At 53.8% G+C, this 20,668-nt stretch overlaps 1 protein-coding gene and 1 long non-coding RNA gene across 5 annotated transcripts in view; one reads left to right on the plus strand and one right to left on the minus strand.

Annotated features, from left to right (window-relative positions):
- The window catches only part of LOC104858115, a 3,054-nt gene extending 1,374 nt beyond the window's left edge, over window positions 1-1,680 (minus strand). The window contains exons 1-2 of the long non-coding RNA XR_779058.2: window positions 1,482-1,680; window positions 319-651 (exon numbers count right to left, since the gene is read on the minus strand). This is a non-coding gene — a long non-coding RNA (uncharacterized LOC104858115). The remainder of the gene's footprint in view (window positions 1-318; window positions 652-1,481) is intronic.
- The window catches only part of Ripor3 (RIPOR family member 3), a 64,926-nt gene continuing 44,264 nt past the window's right edge, over window positions 7-20,668 (plus strand). For all 4 annotated transcript variants that reach the window (XM_010618220.2, XM_010618221.2, XM_010618223.1 and 1 more), the window contains exon 1: window positions 7-54. In XM_010618220.2, the coding sequence (XP_010616522.1) occupies window positions 52-54 (3 nt within the window). In that variant the 5' untranslated portion in view covers window positions 7-51. The remainder of the gene's footprint in view (window positions 55-20,668) is intronic.

Below are 20,668 nucleotides of genomic sequence, written 5' to 3' on the forward strand. Positions count from 1 at the left end.
CTGCCGGGAGGAGGACAGCGGAGCTCAGGCCTGGGTGTCCAGCCCCGCTCCATGGTGAGTGTAAGCGGCTGCTCCCCGCCACTGTGGCAGGTCCTGCAGCTGCCCGGCCAGCAGACCAGACTCTGGGAGGAGGAAGAGGTGGGGAGGAGAGCAGGGCGGCACTTTCTCTGACCCCTGGAGCTGTCTGGGCCGGAGAAGGAATGCTCCTCTGGGCAGAGTCTTGCTGTGTGGCTTTGGGCAAGTTCTTTTTTTTCCCTCTCTGGGCCTCCCCTGGGCAAATGGAGGGGTTGAACGAGGTGCCCTTTAAAAGACGCTTACTGTGATGCTATTTCTTGTGCATCTGCTGTGTGCTGGGCACCAGGCTGGGCACTTTGGGAACTTCAGCTCAGGAGTCCCCAGGATTCTCCCTGTGGGCTTATGATCCTCCTCACTGTATGCGGAGGACACAGAGGCGCAGACAGGGAAGTATCTTGCTCAAGGTCACACAGCCCATCTGTGGCAGAGATGAGGAGTGGATCCAGGTCTCTCTGACTGGGCTTTGGCTGCATTTTGCCGTCCACCTCCAGTGGTCTGCATTCCTTGTTCTGTGGCTGCGACTGTCCCAGGACGCAGGGGAGAAGAGGAAATTCGGATGGTACACGCATTTGTTACCTGCAGGAGGGGACAGGGCAGGCCGAGGAAGCAACAGGCTGAAAACAGCAAGCAGCCTTCAACTATGGGGCAGGCGTGTCAGCCCTGGACGGACAGGGCAGGGGATCCCTGCCTGCAGGACAAGCACCTGTGTAATTCCCTAGATTCGAGGCGTGCTGTAGGAGGCTCCCAGCATGTGAGAAAAGAGGGTTAATGTCAGGGTGTAGAGAGAGCAGGGGGTGGGGAGAGTGGCACAAGCCTTGACTAAGCTTTGTTCCAAATTTATTTTGCCTTTTCAAAAATCTGTTTCAAATCACGCTGGGCTGCACAGCTCTTTGGGACCAAACCGAATTGTGAAACACACGTAGCTCTTTCCACGAGCCTCCCTGGGGGAATCACATATGAAGGCCTCCTAGGCTATTTGCATAAACATCCCCAAAGCCAGGGGAGAAGTTGCAGATAAAGCCAGTCCCTGGCACTGAGAAGGAGGAAGCAGTTGACCTCCAAGGGTCAGGAAGTACATGGCAGGCAGGGACGCAGCAGGTGGGAAATCCCCAGGGCGCCAGGCATCTGGCCAGAGGTGAAGGTCCCAACACCCAGATGTGGCCTTCTTTTACTTCCTGTGGAAAATTCCACCGTGCAGCAGCTCTGCATGGACGCAGCCCTCCTTTCCTTTCTGGGCCTGGCTTGGAAGCCCCTTCCCCAGGGACCAGTTGGGGGTGGTCCTAGCTCTAGTGTGAGCAGCTGACGTCGCCCCCTCTCCCCTTCTCAGTCTTGGGGAAGCCAGCCGGTTGGTCGCCCTGCCCAGGTCTGCCCTGGATTTTCTCTGTGACCTGGAGTAGGTCACTTACCTTTTTGCAGTCTCGGTTTCCTCATCTGTAAGGAAAAGGGATCATCTTAGGAAATGTGCAAGATCTTGCAGCTCTGAGATCCTGAGACTGGTTGGAGAAGAGGGCTGCAGCTCCAGATTAGATGAGCGGGGCTGAGAGTAAGAGAAACTCTTAAGAGGGCAGGAAAATCTCGCCAGGAAGTCCCTGGAGCACTCTGTGGGCGTGGGCAAGCTTCTTTAGAAGCTGGGCGTGTGCTTTAGTGCTCCCTGCTAGGGCTCTCGAGGTGGCATCCCCTCGGCTCACAAGCTGGTCTCTTGCCCTATTTGCTGTTCCCCGCTCCTCGGAGCCTCATGGAGGACCTCGCTGGCCGCTCCAGGATTCTCTGGCTTCTCCCAAAGCTTCCTGCGCTTTCTGCCTGAGCTGCTCTGGGATGATGGCTTCCTCCTCCTCTTGGGGACCCTCTGCCATGTGTTGCTGGAGCCAGTTTCTGCAGACACTGAGAGCTGACCATCAGATTTTTAGGAGTTGGTAAAGTGGTTGTTAAAATGTGTGTGTGTGTGTGTATATATATATATATATATATACACATAGTAGTGGGATTGCTATATCATATGATAGTTCTACTTTTAATTTTCTGAGAAAACTTGCCAGGCAGGCGCTCTGCTACTCAGCTACATCCCTGGCCCTCATTTTTTTTTTAAAGCTGGATTGAACACAGGGCCTCACACATGCTAAGCATGTGCTCTACAAGGTAGCCTCACCTCAGCCCCTGGAAGGCACCCTTGGGTCTTTCCTGAGCTCCGGAGGCTGTCCACACCGGTCTCATCCTCCTGGTGCACCTTCAGAGATTTCCACTTGGGAGCCGTACTAGGTGCATTTAAGAAACTGGCCAAGAGGTACAACTTGGGGCTTGATTTATTGTTCTGTTGATTTCCTGGATTTGAGAAAGTGAGGAGAAAAAGCTCATGAAGCAGAGAAAACATAGAGGTCTGCTGGGTCTGGCTGTGATGCTGAGGGTCGAGACAGTAGAAGTTCAAACACTGGGTGAACGAATCAAGCATGAGCCAGGGTAACCACGGGGTGAGGACAGATGCAGGAGCTGAGGTGAAATCCAGCATAAACATGCGGTGTGAATGAACTGATCACATTTAACCTACAGAAACAGAGAGCTGTAAAATTTATTTTTGTTTGTGAATTGCACGCCCCACGTGCATTACACTGACACCATTTGCAGTAAGCCTAAGCATACATGTGTGTGTCTGCACCCACACACACACGCACACACACACACACACACACACACACACACACACATTTCCCTGGAGAGCCGGTCACAGAGTCTTTACCAGTCCACCCGACTCCTTGGCGTGTTGCTTGTGCCCAGGATCTCAGAGGTCAGAGAGACCCAGCCCACCATGGGGCATCAGACACAGGTCTCTCCATTTCCTCCTTTGGTTTAAAACAGACCAGAAGCCAAATGCCTCTCAGTCCCCAGGTGCTGGATGCACGCAGAGACTGGGCTGGTGAGGCACCGTCCACACCGGGCTCCCGGCTCAGCCAGCGACACGAGCCCTGGGACCCATCCTGTATCTGTCCCACACCCTGTGGCCACTCCACGTTCCCTGGATGTTTCCAGGGTCCCAGCAGCAGCAGCTCCCTGGTGATCCTGTTCTGATCCAGGCCTTGCTCCTGCTGTCTTTTATTCTCCTGTGCAGGGAATGATGCTGTAATAGAAACGGCTTCTTGGAACCTGTCGAGGGAACGGCTGAGCCAAACCTATGGGAGGGTTGAAACAACTTCCTATTTTTAGAAGCCCTCGGAGCCAGGTGGGCCAATTCCAGTTCTCCTGGCCCGCAAGCATGAGAGGAAAATATTCCTCATTCCCAAGTCCCATCTCTGCAATCATCGGCCAAGGAGAAGGCCGGGAGAGACATTCGCCAAAAAGACGTGACAGTGACAGGAAGGAGGTCTGCGCTGCCACGGTTCCCAGAGGATCACAAATGGGCGCGTTGTGTTGTTTGGCCCTGGCACTCAGCCTGGAGAGTCCCGCTCAAAGTCAAGGGTCAACTCTTTCAGACCCTCCACCGGCTCCTTCATTTCTGTCTTTTTTCATAACTGTAATGTTCAAAAGTGGAATTGGTCTGGGGATATGGCTCAGCTACAAAATGCTTGCCTAGCATACATGAGGCCCTGGGTTCCATTCCCAGCCCTAAGGGGGTGGGGCTTGGCATAATGGTGCTCACTTACAGTCCCAGCTACTTGGGAGGCTGAGGCAGGAGGATCACTTGAACTCATGTTTGAGACCAGCTTGGGCAACATGGCCAGACCCTTTATAACAACCACCATCACCTTCTCAGTGAAGACTTTGTGACTCCTGTTTAAAATGACAGCCCTGCCTCTTGCACCCCTGGCCTCCCTCTCCCCGTTTCCTACCTTTCTTTACTCATCCTCACCTAACATGTTACATATTTTTCTTTTCCTCCATGTCTCTTTCCAGAATGTGAGTTTCCCAGAGGCAGCAATGTTGCATTGCTGTGCTCACTGCTGTGTGTCTCGGAAGGTCTTCCATCAGTGCATGTTGAATGAAGGTGGCTGTGGTGGTGCTTGCCTGCTATCCTAGCACTTAGGAGGCTGAGGCAGGAGAATCATGGGTTCAAGGCCAGCCCAGGCTATGTAGTGAGATCTAGGCTGGCCCAGATCACCATGGTAGAACCCTGTTAAAAAAAAAAAAAAAAAAAAAAAAAAAAAAAAAAAAAAAAAGGGAATTAAGGGAGCTATACGTGTGCAGCACCCAGGAGGAGCCCTGACAACGTGCAATCCCTAGGACTCCCGTGTGGGGAATCGAACTCAGGGCCTCGTGCTTGCCAGGTCCCTTGCGGTTTTGTTGTTTATCTAGGACTTCCCCCTCTTCTTCCATTGTCCCTTGAGTTGTGGCCCCCAGTTGATGGGTGTGAGATCAGCTCCAGTCTTCTGTGGCCACAAACACACTGCGTTGAATGTCCTGGGGCTTCTGTGCCCACCCTCATAACTCTGCTCTGGACTCTCCATTCTGGGGCAGCAGGACAAGAGGTGTGGGTGCTCGGCCAGCCCTGGCCTGGCACACAGACGGGGCTGAGCAGTGTTGGGAGAGGGACAGATCCTCCTTCGTACCTAGGGGACTGAGCTGCCACAGGGCCCAGGGTCCTGGCAAATGCCCTCACGAGGTCTGCAGAGAGCAAGCCATGCTGCGAAGGTCCTCATGGTCCTCTCTCCTCCATGAAGCCCCTGAACCTCTGCTCTACCACTCTGCCACAGCAGCCACCGGCGCGGCACTCAGGGTATCTGTCTCCCTCCTGGGGGCAGAATGACCAGTGACCGAGAGCCTGAGAGGTAGAATCTGGAGGCTGACTTTGGTCCTGGAGTCCCAGAGCCTCCACCATGGGGCCCGAGCCTCTGCCTCCTCTTCCCAAGAGCAGAAGATCAGTAACGACAGTGGCAGCTTGCAGGGAGGCCGGGGCAGACCTCAGAGAAGCAGAGCTGACAGGAGACGTATGAGCTAGTGTTAGAGACTGTCCCTCCGAGGGGCACCCGGGCACAGGCACCTGCGGGCGGCAGCCTACAAGTCGGAAGCAGCTATAAAGGGAGCCAGACTCCCCTCACAGGCCCGGGTAACTGTTCTTCCCCTGAACTGAGCTTTTGCTTGAAAATGAGGGCACTCATGGTCCGCGTCTCATCAATTCTTGTGAGAATTAAATGAGTTCGGATCCAGCCAATCCCCAAGAGATGGTGTCCTCCCCCTGCCCGGAGTACCTGACAAGGACTTCAGAACTTGAGGGGCCTTGGTACTTGAGGCTGGTTGGTTCCAGGAGCTGTGATCAGTATCAAGGACAATAAACACCGAGTCGCCCTGGCTGGAAAGGCCAGGGGAGCCATCAGCATTGACAAGTCCTAGGCTGTGCGTTGGGTATCAAAGGTACGACGCATTCTGGGACAAACATTTTGTGCCTAGATGTTTGAGTACCAAGTTTGAGGAGTGCCAGGGTGTGGCTGTAGATTGCGGGAGGCCCTGAAAAGGGGACAGTTTCCTAGGTGTGGACGGGACAATCTCACAGAGGAGGCAGATGGGGCCAATGATTTGGAGTCTGCGGGTGGCTGAACTTAGTGAGACGACGGGCCAGGCATACAGTGGCCCCCATTTGATAGCCGAGAAGATGGAGCCCCAAGGAGGAGCCTCTGCCCACCGCCGGGGCAAGAACGTGACAATCTGGAGTCAGAGCTGTGTCCCCCAATCCACACCCTGGCCCTCAGCCCCAGACAGGAAGTGGACGGTGGGGGGACGCAGTGTCACTCTGTGGCCAGCGATCTTGCACATTTCTCACATTTTTGCATCTTGGGACAAAGGGTGAAGAAACTCAAAGAACGGATCCTCTTTCCTGGTGGAAAATCACTCCCGACTGGGAGGGGGTCTTGGCTGCTGTGTGCATTTGCTGGGCTTTGCCTTTCTCCACCCGCCCTGCTGCTTAGCAGCAGCAGTTACAGAACCCCAGGGGCTACAGATCCAGAGGACCCCAGGCATTGCTGGTTGGTAGCACATGGACTTGTGGTGGCCTTGGCCCCCGGCCCTGGGTGCCACTGGGTGGTGGCTGTCTCCTGTGCGCTGTGCCGCTGTCCCTCTGCAGGGGTCCCCAGACGACTCAGAGCATCACACAGGGCAGCTGCAGAGCATGGCCGAGTCAGCAGCACTGGCGCTGGCTTTGGTGTCAGACCGACCTGGCTTTGTTGGCCCCCAAGTAGTGTGGCCTTGGACGTGCTCGTATACCCGTCTGACTATTTCCTCAGCTGTACGATATGGGTAAAGACAGCGGGTTGCAGTGAGGACCGGATATGGAGTGGACACAGTGCTGGGCACACAGAGCTGGCCTGAGAAGATATTGTAGACCAGGAGCACCAAGTTCAAGTCTAGACCCAGCTGAGTCCCGTAACGGGCCTGAGACTCTGTCATTCCCTCTGCAATGGGGTAATAGCGATAATCATAGTTACCTCTTGCGGCTTTGGGCATTTGGAAGGATTTAAGTGAATTCACATTAATGATGTTTTTACATCATAAATCTGGGACACAGAAACCACTAATATTCATTTTCTAGCTATGTGTAACAAAGTTCCACAAACCAAGCAGTGTAAAATAACAGAAATGAGCTCCCCACAGTTCTAAAGCCAGCGATGGGGAGAAGACGGGAGGCCCAGGAGGGAGAATCCTTTCTTGCCTCCTGTTCATTTCTGGGGCTGGCCAAGAATCCTGTAGCTCCACCCACCTATTGCAGGATGACTTCTTTTATTTTTATTTACTTATTTATTTCTTAACTTTTTCTGGTACTGGGAATCGAACCCGGGCCCTCAGGGTTGCAGAGCAGATGCTGGAACCGCTGAGCTAAATCCCCAACCCTAGAATGACTTCCTCTTAAGGATTCCATCTGCCAAACAAATCTCTGGGTGGACATGTTTTTTGGGGGACGTTATTCAACCACACCAACTAATAAGTATTGGCTGTTGCCAAGTCTCCCTCTGTAGAGCGGGAGTCCAACTCCTTTCCCTCCTTCTCCTGTTTCCTGCTCCCCATGACCCCGGGAAGTGGGCCTCTGATCATGTCTGAGGACAGAAAGATGACCTGACTCACCCAAGGTCACACTGCTGGTCTCCGCTGGGCATTCAGACTGACTCTTTTCTGTCTGGCTACCCCGAAGCCGGCCAGGCTTTGAGACCTTCCAGTCCCGTTCAGGGAGCTGGGACGAGGCAGTGCTTCCCATACAGGAGATATGTTCTTTCCCGGCCCCCGCCTCCCTCCAGACGCATCTCCAAGGAAAGGCGATAAACGGGTCTTTGAGGGGGCAGGTGTGGGGCTGTGCTCTGCGCTGTCCTGTGGGTGGCAGCCAGGTCGTGCTCTGAACCTGTCAGCGGGCATCCTTGACCTCCAGGCACCGCCGTGGTTTGTTCGTTGAGCCAGGGTCTCGTCAAGTTGCCTAGGCTGGCCGCCTCTTGCCTCGGCTTCCCAAGGGCTGGGATTACCAGTATGTGCCGCCCACACCCGGTGTGGGTGTGTTGACTTGGGGCTACGCACTGGAAAAATGGTCCAGGAAGGTGTGATTTATTTGCCATCGAGACAATGCTATTAAATGCTTGCAAAGCACATTTCTGTGGGGTCAATGAGCCCCGACCTCCCGGGCCTGGCCTGGAAAAGGCCCCAGGAGGATGCGGCTGTTGCCTGGACACGGAGCAGAGAGGGGAGGCCGGTGGGGCTGGAATGGGCTTGACAGAGACAAATGCCTGAGCTGCGGACAATGCTCGGCAGTTTACGTTCTAACGGACCTCAGTGCAGACGTGGAAGTGAGTTGCTTAGACTGTGTGCAATTAGACCTCGGAGAGAGGAGGAAAGGGTTGTGATTTCCAGCTACCAGGGCTTTGGGGCCGGGAAATAGTTGCTCAGTCAGCAAGGTGAGCTGGCGGGCAGGTTGGATGCCCCTGAGGACGCAGTGTGCCCGGGCTGGGGGTGGGGGTTCCAAAGCTGCCTGGGCTCATGTCCTGCCTCCCCCCCTGAGCAGTGGGGCCTGAGACAGCCCTCCTGGGAAACAGGCTGTGCCAGAGCCCGCCTCAGAGGGGCACATGGGGGTCCATGAGCTGATGGGACTCAGTAGCTTGCAGTAGATGTTCAGGAGAACTGCTACCGTTGCCATGGTGATGAATGGCTGTGGAGAGGGTGTCCACAGAGCAGCTGAGGCAGTGTCACCGTCACCTGCTTGCTCACCACATGGTGGGCAGGAGCCTTCCAGTGCCCACTCCCAGGGCAGCCGGGAGACCGTCACCACCCAGGCTCTCGGCATGCCCACTGCTGTGGTTGTCACTCAGCTTAGGAGGCCATGTGCCCAGCTGTGGGGTCCACTGGAGCAGGGCAGACCCACGAGGGGGCTGGGCTGAGCTGCTGTGGGCTGGCAGTCCATCATCAGTGTGGACACTGAGGGTCCAGGAGTGAGCGAAGGACAGACAAAGGCCACAAGGGCCCTTCTGCCAGGTTGACAGGGAGGGTGGTGGGAGGATGGGACGGGCGTCCAGTCTGAGGCCAGCCTTCAATGCAGGAGTCCAAGTTTGGCAAACCTGGAGACCACACAGGCTGCACACTTACCAGCGCTTCAGGTGCTGTGAGCTGTACCTGGGTTGAAAGTCTGTCCGCCCTACTGAGAGGCTGGCACCTGCCAGAGTTTGAGAGCTGAGGCCTGGCCCCTCCCTTTGTGCCCGTCGCCCCCAGGACTATGGAGGGAGCTGTGGCCAGGCCACGGGACTGAGGCCAGCTGGCTGTGGCCCTCTCAAGAGGGTTGCTTTCTGGGCTATCAGATGGTATTGGTTGTTTGTCCCCAGGGTGCCCAGTCCGGGCAGCTGGGGCAACAACAACAGCCCCTCCCCACCCTGGGGAACATAATCCATGAAGGAAGGATAGCACATCCAGGGACAGGGTGGCTGGGAAGAGGGTGTGGGGTGCCTGGTCACACCCACTCTGTAGGGGTCCCCAACCCCTGAGCTCTGCTGGCTTCTCTAGACCACAGGCAGGTCTGCTTCTTTAAACCCCAGGAGGACTTGGCTGGGTCAAGAGGGGCTTTTGCCTTAGGGAGGGAGATTCCGGGATGGGATGGGGCGAACAGCAGATCCATTGGCCTAGGGGCAGCCCCACCCTGAGCCACCTTCGGGTCTCATTTCCTCGTTCTGTGACCTCTCCGCTCCAGCCAGCGGCCTCTCTCATTCATTCGCTCCTCTGTCCAGCGATTGGTTCATGCATTTTCTTGCACCTCACAATGAACCCTAAAGCAGGCGGGTGCTATCCACAAGCCCAGAGTTTGATGAGGGAGACGCACAAAGGTTGAGCTGCTGGTCCAGGGTCGCAGAGCTAATAAAGTGCTGTGCTCCTGGTGGCCCCATACTTAGTAGAATAAAACAATGTACGTATATTTTCTCATGGTTTCTGTGGGCCACGGGTCCAGGTGCAGCTCCCCTGAGTCCTCTGCTTCAGGGTCGCTCATGGGGCTGCTGACAAAGGGGAAGCTGAGGCGGGAGCCATCCGCTTCCCAGGTCTCTCAGGGGCCGAGGCCACGGGTGTGTGTGTGTGTGTGTGTGTGTGTGCAAGGGAGGTGGAGGGGGGAGAGGGAGGGAGAGAGAATGCTAGGTTTTATAATCTAACCTTGGCGGGAATGTCCCACCACCCTTGCCCTACTCTATCGGGAGAAGAGCCCACCCACACACACCACGAGGGGCTCACGGGCCACGTCACAAGTGCTTACTACAAGAGCAGAGCCTGGGTTTGAACCTGGCTGGATCTGGCCACTTCCTGCAGAAGTGGAGAAAAGAGCCTTATTCTTTTTTTTTTTTTCCTCTCTCAGTACTGGGGATCAAACTTGGGACCTTGAGCTTTTGAGGCAGGCAGTGGAACCACTGAGCTAAATCCTGGCCCCACAAAAGAGCCTTATTCTTTCTCCTCACTCCAGAGACTGGCTAGTCCTTTGTCTGCAGCTATGCACGGCCACAGTCATCCATCCCATGGGTGTTTAATGAGCACCTACTACGGGAGACTTGGTGCCATCCCCCAGAACAGGAATGGCACTGCCCTGGTGGAACACGTGAGCTGGTGATGTGCTGGGGCTATGCACCGACTCACCTACCACTTGTGCATGCAGAAATGTCTTTTCTTTATTTTCTGTAACTGATCTGATTATTTCCCATAAGTCCCTGTCAGAGGATAACAAGGGAGATAACTAGGTTGAGTCTGGTCTGGTCAATTTAATCCAATACTCCAGGCCTTTAGGAGATGTTCAATCTCTGCTTACCCTCTGCTTCCTCCCAGCTGTCCCCACCCTCACAGCAGGGCCCAGTGTAGCTGGGAAAGTGGAGCAGGGGAACTTCCTTCCTTCCTTGACACCGCAGCCCCTCCCAACCCCCAGTCTTTGGCCTCTGGGGTGGTCTCGGGTCGTGTGAAGCGGTGGTGGTTGCCTGCTGTCTCCCGGCAGTGCTGTGTTGATTACCATCCTCCCCAGGCAGATGGAGACCAGGAAGGCAAAGAGAAAGGAACAGAAGAGTACTGGGTTTCAGACTGTTACCTGTGACAGAAGTGATCACACACGGAATTAGTCACTGTTGTGGGAATTACACTGGAGGAGAAGGGATGTGTGGCGATAGTGACCTGACAGCGGCCGGGGACAGTGTCTCGAGCAGGAGTGTGCACTAACTGGAGGTGCAGACAGGAGTAGCTGCCAACTAGATTTTTATACATTTTATGTCTGTCACACATCGAACATGTTCATTCACACCCGCCAGTGGCCACTCCCTGTACCTGCACAAGTCCGGGGAGCGCGACTTTGCTTCTCCTCTCCTGGTGATTGCGGTTGTCGATCCGGTTGCCTCCTTCTCGATCCAGGGTCCACACCGGGCAGGCGTCCTAGGTCTCGACTGAGATCTCGTCCGGAGGTCGCCGTCGTGCTGGATCGGTCACCGAGTGGGACGAGCTGGTCTTCTGCGCTCTCTTTTGTACCACTCTAACTGGGGTCTGTGGCACTGGTTCGGGTTTTATCACCTCACACATACTGGGGCTGTTTGAGTAGATATTGGGGCTGCACCCGTCATGGGGTTCCACACATTGAATTTAGGTAACGGGGTTACACGCGTCGTAGGGTGATCTGTCAGGTTAGGTGTCACTGTCACTCTTGGGGGATCACATATCAGGTTCCCACTCTGTCACTCTTGGTGGGTTTCACTCTCCTCTCTTGGGAACACACTGACATTGTACTCTGTTTGGGAGGCGTTATGTTCTCTGCGCCCTATACGCTGACCTGTGCTCTCTACAGACAGGAGAGGTGGTTCTGAGCCGAGGGGATCTCAGGACTCTGGAGAAAGGAGGGAGAGGGGAGGATGTGGTCTGAGCAGTGTGTGTGTTTGCACTCGTGTGTATTTACAGGTGTGCAGTTTGTGTGTACACACCACTCTGCATGTGTAGAGAGCTAAGTAGGGGACACACTGAGGAGGAGGAGGACTCAGCCAGTGTGGGTTTCACTGCCAGCGAGGGCAGCTCAGACTGCACGGAAAGGAGGCCGGGCCTCGTGGCCCTGGCAGGTTCAGGTGGTTCCATGGAAGCCAGGACAGAGGCGGGACGGCACCGCACTCTGAATGTGCTCCTCTCTGTTCTGATGGCCTTGGAGGTGAAGACTGGGGTCCACGTGGTTCGGAGCCTCCATCCCCAGACTCTGCGTCTGGCTCAACCTCAGTCTCCGCACCCGTGCCTCTGACTGGACGAAATGAATAGTTCTGCAGCGGTGGACAGGCTGAGTCTCCAGCTGAGGGCGGCTAGGGGAGCCGATCGTGATGCCCCCAGGTGGAATGACTCAGGGTCCTACATGCATGCATCCTAGCTCGCTGCTCCGCCCTGGCCCATGTGTACTGTGACTCTTCTCTGCTTATGACAGGTGCCTCATGGCATCGAGACACAGAGCTCTCAGAACAGCCCTGTGTGGTGGGCGGTATTTTAGTCCCATTTCACAGAAAGGAAAACAGAAGCCCAGAGTGGTGAAATGATTTGTCTATGATCACAAAGCAAGAACAGGGAGGGATCAGGGGGTGGGGGATTTGTAACTCAGTGGCTCTGTGCCTGCCTGGAAAGTACAAGGTCCTGAGTTCAGTTCCTGATACCCCCCCAAAAAAAGAATGGGGTGGGCTGGGGCTTGTCCCCAGGTCTGTCTCAACAGGGGAGAGAATTTGCCCTAGAAAAACCTTCTTGAGAATTCCCAGAGCTGGTAGTGGCTGGCTGTCTGGCCTGTGCCTCCCTCACAGTTAGCTGAGCAGTGATGAGGACGTTAAGAACTCAGGGCAGAAACCAGGGAGAGGTGTTCAAGGCCTAGCCCGGAAGTCAGCTCTGGGGAGAGGGTGGAGGTTCCGGTCTGCTTACCAGGAGGGGACAGGCAGGAGTGGAGGGGACTTGCACTTTGCCAACAGGTAGTTCATGACTCTCCAGAGGGTATTCATTGATCTCTTCCCATGCTTTAAAGAAAAATTTGGCCAAGCCAGGTTCTGTGTCTTCAGAAGCTAAGGGGAAAACAGGAATGAAAACTTTGTTTTGAGGGAGGTTGGGGAGGATACTCAGACATGTTGTTGGCTCCTTTTTGACTCCCCTCAAAGCAGAGGTCTCATCACATAAGAACCTAAGAGCAGCCTCTCAGGAGGGTCTCCTGATGTTTTGTGCTACATTGGAAGAAATGGAAGTCCTTACTCTGTGTACCGGTCCTCTTGTTTCCATTGAATTAAAGAAAAATGAATTATATGAGCTAGATCTCACACAAGCCACATCTGCCCTTGGTCTTGATTCTGGGGCCTAGCTGGGAGAAAGAGACACAGGTCTTTGTGTTAAGACTCTTGATGTTACAAGTCACAAAACTCTGACTCATATTAGTTTAAGCAAAAAAGAGACCTTACTTGCTTACAAAATTTAGAAGTCTAGGATTAGATATGTCTTCAAAATGGCTGCTTCCAAGAGGGTGCGTGGGCTGGAGTGGGCTCTTTGGCTGATTTTTTTTTTTTTTTATCTGGGTTGAGATTTCCTTGGCTGAGCCAGTCATGGTGACTTTTGTTGTGGTGGTCTGATTGGGCCATGCTCTACTACTTCCTGTCCCCTAAGTGCACAGAAAAATGGTGCAGGGTCATTCACCATAGGAAACCTGTGGTGCTGTTGGAAGAAATGAGTCCAGACCAACAGAGCGCTCCCTTCGCCGACTCAAGGCAGGCATTGCTAATCGATCACAACGACCTCCTCTAACACAGCCTCAGAGTCCATGTCAGCACTACACCCAGGTGCCGGAGATGTAGTTGGATTGTAGGGTGCTCGTCTAGCATGTGCAAGGCCTGGGGTTCCATCCTCACCCCTGTAAAAACAACAAGTCCCCACTGGTTGGTACTGCAGCATGAACCAAAGCCTCCCTGCAATCCCTGATCTGAGATCATGAAGATAAAAACCAGCCAGTGATTTGTCCCATGTCTCCGGAGCTCAGCAGCAGATGCCTGGCCAGTGCCTTGTCCTGCAGGATCGGGAGGAGGCCCGTCCCTCCCTGGAGATTTCCACTCGGGATGGTTGCTGCACATGGAAAAGAAGCAAACTCGAGGTCAGAGGGAGCAGGAGCGGGGCTCTGCCTGGTTCCTGCCGAGGAGAGCGTGGTGCTAGGCAGGGCGGGGTGAGCAGACGGGGCACGAGGCACAGGGACCCTCGCCCTCCCAGCCAACACTTCGTCAATCACGGGACCTCAGGGGCATCTGGGTGCCCGACCTTACATGCCAACCCTGGTCACGTCATCACGGGTGAGAAAGCTGCTGCCGTCCCTCCGGGGGAACTGTCAGTGTTGTCTTGTTGGGGGAGTAAAGAGCCACTCTCCTTCCTGCTCAGCTCCCCCCGCTGGCCAGAGAGAAACAGACAGGTTCCAGACAGGCGGTGGAGCATTTGCCTGTGGGAAGGCGCCTCGGGCTGTGGCAATGTGGGGGGATGTGAGGAATCCTTCGCATGGGCTGACACTGAACTCACCTAGGCCCTCTCACAGGGCCAGGTGCTCTGCATTACCCTAACTAGCCTTCGCAGAGAGCCCGGTGCAGCGCGTGTGGGGTTTTCCCCATGGATAGACGCTGACCCGGAAGCTGGGGGCCTGGACTCTCGCTGCCGACCCTGGTTCTCAGCTGCCCCCGTGCTCAGCGGGCTGCACCTTGGAATGTGAGCAAGAGCAGGTCGGGGTGCACTTGGTATGGGGGCTTCGGAAGCTGAATGGCACAAGGAGGCGACTGTCCTGACTCGGTTCACTCAGGGTCCCCCGCACAGCTGCACCCTGAAAACCTCTGAGCTAAACAAGCCCCAAAGCTGAGGCTCGGAAAGTGGGGCTGACTCCGCCCAAACCACACAGGCAGGAGGCAGCGGGGGCAGGGTGGGAATCTGCATCGGGCAGGGTCTGTGCAGCTGAGCCCTGTGGACCCACAGTAAACGCACGGAGCGCGCATGCTTAGGGCACCGGGAGCACCCAGAGCCGGCCCCGGGTGGGCCGAGGACACCACACATACCAGGCAGAGAAACACCTTGTGCGGCCTGGCCACCTCTGTCACCTCTCCCAGGGGTGGGGCTGAGCGAGGTGTCCCCCAAGTTCACCAACTGCTCTGAAAACCGGCGGTGACCTGGGTGTGACAGGCAGCTCCCTGACCCCGCAGTTCCCTCGGCACTGCATGCGAGCCACGCGCGGAATCAGAGCTCGGCCTGGAGCCTGGCGCCTGGCGCTTCATTTCACCCACTGATTGTCTGTTGGTTTCATTTGGAAACTTACTTTTTTTCTGGTCTTTGTGGTGCTGGGAGGGAACCCAGGGCCTTGCGCGTGGTAAGCATGAATTCTACCGGCTACGTCCTGGTCTGCAGGAAAGGTACTTGTAATTCTTCTTGACGGCCTCCCTCCTTTCTGAGGGCTCCTTCCGGACCTAACGATGGAAGCGACGCTCCCAGGCCCCCTGGGACCCACCCACGCCTGCGTGGGTCTGGAAGAGGCAGAAAGGTCAGGTTGGCGGCTCATCCTTTTCCTCCCCAGCAGTAGGCTCCCAGGAGCCTCTGAGAGGAACAAGATCTGCAGGGCTGCTGATGGTGGAACCAGCTGGAGGGGGATTGGAGGGCAGACCTGGCAGCTGTACAAGGGGCCTGGTGGCCCAGTGTCACTGTGGTGTGGGGAGAAAGGGACCACACTGGGAGTGCAGCAGGCCTGGGTTCAAATCCCTGCACCCCCACTCACTGCTGAGCCCCTTTACCTCCACGACCCAGTTTAGCCCAGCAGTGCTCTTGGCGCTGGAACAGAAGCTGTGGAGCGAACATCATCTGTCCCTTTTGTTGGCCACACACACTATGGCCCACAGCTGCACTGTGTGAGCCCCAGGGAAATGGAAGACAGAACTCTGCCCTTCTCTCCCAGGCCCCTGACCTGCCCTTGGGCCTCACGAGCTCCTGGCTTCACCCTTTGTCCAGGACCTTTGGAAGGACAGTAGCCTCAGGGTTCTGATAACAGCAGTCCTGAGGATGGGGAGGGGCCAGCTTGAGGACAGCGTGTTCTGCTGGGGGACTTTCCCTCGGGCCATGCTGGGACACTGTCTTTGAGCTTCAGATCTCCCCGGGGAGGTTCTGCCTGCCTTAGTGAGGTTTGTTTGGGTTCTATGAATCATAAATCTACTCTAATGACTTCAAATTAAAAAGGGATGTATTGCAAGGTTATACAGATGTTTCTTTTGGTTGTTAAATCAATTAAAAACCCAATGAAATTAATTTGAAGCAAGACTTGGTTCAAGTAAAGGAAAAGTCTATGGGCAGCATGGGTTTCAGGGGGAGCTTGATCCAGCTGCTTTCACTGGGATCCAGAGTCCCACAGTCTTCCCTCCTCTACGTACATCTGGTGCGTGTGTCCCTGGAATGGTGATCCTGATCCCCAACACTGCACTTTTCAGCCCCAGTATACACTTATGTGTCTCTTGGTTCCTGTTCCAGGGAGGAAGACTGACACTGTCTCATTCTCAGGGCCGAACATCCTTTATGGCCAGTAAGAGGATGGTCTCTCCCGGGCCAGGTTCCCAGGGTCATTTGGTCATCAGTAGCGAGACCCTGGGCCCACTCCACATGGAGGAAGGGTCACAGGCGGGTCCGTCGCCCCAGTCCCTGCCTAGAGAAGTGGGGACTCGGCTGATGAATCCCGAGACCCTGTAATTCCTCCCTGGCTTGGAGACCACCCAAAGAGGCCTATTTTCTTCCTAAGTTGTAATTTGGGGACAATTTTAAGTTTGACTCTGGCTAGAATTTTTACCCTAGCGATTCCCCAAGGTTTTGTTTCTGGGTTTTCCAGGAGGAGACATTCAGACCTGGGCTCAGGAAACAAATGGTTTTAATCACTACCCCAAGGGAAGGGTCGCAGTCACCTTTCTGCCATCAGGTGGGAGGTGAGGGTCATTTTCCAGCGGCTGAGGGGCAGCAGCAGAGCTGCTTCTCCTAACGACTGCGTTACTTTCACACCAGGAAGAAGGTTTGATCTTCAAAACAATGTAACTGCGTCATCATCATGTCCTCCTCATCGATTGGGCTGGAAGAACTCCTTTGGCCAAATTTAGAACCCACAAGAAGGTCAGAGAGAGTAAAATTAGAACTGAACTCTGAGCCTTCAGGGCCAAGAGTTCCGCTTGGCACCGTGCGTGCGCCAACTTTGTCTGCTTCCTTGAATTTGGTTCAATTTACCCCCTGGCTGTCCAGGCCACCAGAATTCTTGATGTGACCCAGACTTGAAGAGTGGACCTGGCACTGAAACCCGTCTCTGCTGCTTGTGTGCTTGTAGCTGTCCTCCACAGCTTAACCTCTCTGAGCCCGAGTTTCATGTCCAGCCCATAGGATGCTATAAAGATAGATTAATATATTTCTCATGGTCAAATGTACATAGCATAAAATTTACCATTTTAACCCTCTCCTCCTTTTTTCAGGAGTGGGGATCGAATTTGGGGCATTTGTATCGAGCTAGCTACATCCTTACCTCTCTATTATTCCTTAGTTTGAGAGAGGTTCAGGCTGGCCTCAGACTCACTGTGTAGTTCAGGCTGGCCTTGAACTCATGTTGATCCTCCCGCCTCAGCCTCCCGAATGCTGGGATTATAGGTTGCACACCTCCAGGTGAGCCTGGCTTATCTCTATGAATCTGACTACTCTGAGAACCCCATATGAGAGAATCATGCAATAGTTATCTTTCTGTGGCCAGCTTATTCACTTAGTATAGTGTCTGCTGGGCATGGTAACTTGCCTGTATTCCCAGCTGCTCAGGCGGCTGAAGCAGGAGGATCATTTGAGCCCAGGAGTTGGGGACCAGCCAGGGGACCATAACAAGAGCCCCATATCAAAAATAAAACAGAAAACAAAAACAACTTTTCAAGCTTCATATGTTGTAGCATGTGTCAACTTCTCTTCCTTTTTAGAGCTGGCTGAATAACATTGCCCGGACCATGAATGTTTAGGTTGCATGTTGTTTATTTGCCCTGGTCAGCAGTCACCTTGCCAGTCCTCAGTGGGTAGGACAGGACGATGGAGTCTCGCGGACATTTCTTTCTGGAAAACAACGTGCAATTCTAAGTAGGCTAAATCAGGGCTGTTGGAAGCCATCGTACCATTCAACTCAATCATTAACTTCTGGGATTTTGTTCTAAAGACAGAACCTCGAATGTAGACCAAGATTTGAGTCTAGAAATATTTACCACAAGGACTGGGGATTTAGCTCAGTGGTGCTGCCGCCTGCCTCGCAAACACAAGGTCCCGAGTTCGATCCCCAGTACCAAAACAAAAACAAAAACAAGAAATGTTTACCATGGTTGTTTATAAAACCTCTATTTCTATCCATAGGGGGTAGTGAAAACAATAGCCCCATGATGGGATATTTTACAACCACTAAAAACTCAGGAGAATATTGAAATAGGAGAATGTACACACTAACTGTTTTGTGAATGAGGCGGTATATTTAGCCTATAAAAATAGGCGCCATTTATTAAGCATTTACTATGCGCTGAAACCTACTAAGTTACATATATACTTTCATTTACTCCTCCCAACAACCCGAAGAGACAGACACTATCACTATCCTGTTTTGCAGATGAGAAAACAGATGTTCTAAGTGGTGACATGATTCTCAGGGTCATCAAGCAAGTGCAGAGCTGGGATTCAAATCACAGGCCCTTCACCTCCTAAGAGTAGAAAAGGAACAGAAATTGCACTTTCCGTGGTCTTTTGGAAGAGTGGGCTTGGTTTTTACTTCCTTCCTCATATTTGCCTGCATTTCTTTTTCCCCAAACTGGTGGGTGTGGGGTGGGATGATGGAAACCTATTAGGTAAAAAGAGAAAGAGAAGCTGTTGCCTCTTTCTAGCTGGCATCTTGTAAGATAAACATCCAGGGCTTGTTCCCCATGCCACAAACTCACTTCACGTCTATTATTTTCGGGTTAAAGGAGAGCAGAGTGTTCTGGCTGTGTCTCCTGGCTGATTGCTTGCTTAATCACGAGAGTGTGTGCTGCAGACACACACACACACACACCCCACTCAGACTGAGACAGGAGGGAAACAAAGCCTAGCAGTCGCCAAAACTCTGCTAGATCAATGCAGACTGTTACAGACGTAGCTTTCCAAAAAGCAGAGCTCAGTGAAATAAATATTTTTCCTGTGAGAAGAGGCTTAGGTCGGTGATCTTAACAACCCCCCAAATTCATTCCAGATCCGCTCTGAGCGGCTGGCGTCAGCCGCCCATCTTGGTGCACTCTGGCCAGCTTGGTTACTGCAGCATGCCAGTGCGGCTGGCTGCCTTCTTGCGGGCAGCAGTGTGCCAGGGCACTGGGCAGGACAAGAAAGAGTGTCCCACAGCTTCTTGGGGGTCTCCGATTTTCTTTTCCAGGTAACCCTCCTGCTATTTAATCTAACCCAGAGGCCCGAGAGTTCCGCCTCTTCCTGGTAAAGGACTCAGCTCTGCCAGGGATTTAGCTCAGTGGTGCCACCGCCTGCCTCACAAGCGCAAGGTCCCAAGTTCGATCCCTGGTACCAAAAAAAGACTCAGCTCTGTCTTAGTCTTGGAGAGAAGCTTCAGGAAGAATTCAGTCAGGGACTTCGGGACACAGAGACAGGAGGACGTCAGGGCGGTCTCCAGTGCTGTCTCAAACACTGGCTGCCTCTCTGTCTGGGCTAAAATCCACCGACTGTAGGCTGGGGATGCAGCTCAGCAGGGCCGCACCTGCTTGGCAAGCGCAAGGTCCTGAGTTCAATTCCCTGTACCAGAAAAATCCACCGATGGCTTAACTCATTCACTTGCTCGCTTAACAGCTTTTCACCTCTCAAGTGTGAGTTCTGCTGCTAAGCTAATTTAAGACAGTACAAAGCTTCTAGAGACCCACAGATTCATTCGGGGGATGTTTGTCGAGTGCTTCCTGGAGGCCAGGGCCTCTCTTGGGTGCATAGGGATTTCTCAGTGAGCCACACGGACGAAGCCCGCATTCCAGGCAGGGGACAGACACAGGACAAGGGAGCTGTAATGTGCAGCGTGTCCAGCGGAAATTAAATTAGGGAGTGGGAATCAGGAGATGGGGCAGGAAAGTGCTCCTGAGAAGGTGGTATTTAAGTCACAGAGAAGGCATTAAATAACCGTGACTCAGGAATCACGCCAGCCCCTTTTCAATGACCTTCCAGCCTTGATTATGCCAGTGAGAAAGTCTGTTTGTAGTCAGCGTGTCGCTGGTGCTGCAGTCAGAGCTGGCAGGCTGGGCTTGAATGTAGCGCGGCGCTCAGGATGAGGATCTCGCAGTGACTGTTTCCGGTATCAGCCACGGCAAATGCCGCCAGCCTCTGTGATGACTCTCTTAAATACTTTCTTTCTTTCTTTTTGATACAGGGTCTCACTATGTAGTTGAGACTGCCCTGGAACTCACTATGTAGCCCAGGCTGGTCTCGAACTCACAGCGATCCTCCTGCCTCAGCCTCCCGAGTGCTGGGATGACAGGCGTGCACCACCATGCCCGGCTCCAATACTCTTATTTCTTGAAAAATGAGTTGATAGAATGAAAAGTGTTAAGTCGCTCCACAAGCATGGGGAATTTGTGAAAGTGCAGAAGGAATGGACTTTGGGACACGTTGAGGTGAGACAGAAGTCTTCTCCGGTTGCCCAGATCCTGGCTTGAGGAGAAAAGCAGTGAGAGGGACCCAGCCTTTGATCGGTGCCTCCCTTAGGGATGACTGGAAGGGGACAGCTGTTCCTTAGCTCTGGTGGGTCAGGGGCAACTGACCAGAGGAGGCACTGCTGGGCTTGCTTAAGGGTAAGACTGACCAGCTAATGGACAGGCAGGGTGTTATTCCAGGCAGAGGGAACAGCGGGAGCCAGGGCAGAGGGGTGCATGAGTGAGGGAGACCCAGGGCTCTGGCTGTAGGTCTCCAATCTGAGGGGACAGGAGAAGCTAGAGGTGGTGCTTGTATCACCACCCCGAATTTATACAAACCCAGGGACTAACCCTATGTAGCAGGAATGCTAGTCAGGACACTGCTCAGACGCAAGAGCTTTCCTGTATTTCCTTATCTGATCTCAGCAAGCCCCCAAATTATTGTTTTATTGATGTTGTTGCCATCCTTTTTTTTTTTTTTTTTTTTT

Source organism: Fukomys damarensis, unplaced genomic scaffold (assembly GCF_012274545.1).
Source record: "Fukomys damarensis isolate Sample0158 unplaced genomic scaffold, DMR_v1.0_HiC HiC_scaffold_22, whole genome shotgun sequence".
Lineage (NCBI taxonomy): Eukaryota > Metazoa > Chordata > Mammalia > Rodentia > Bathyergidae > Fukomys > Fukomys damarensis.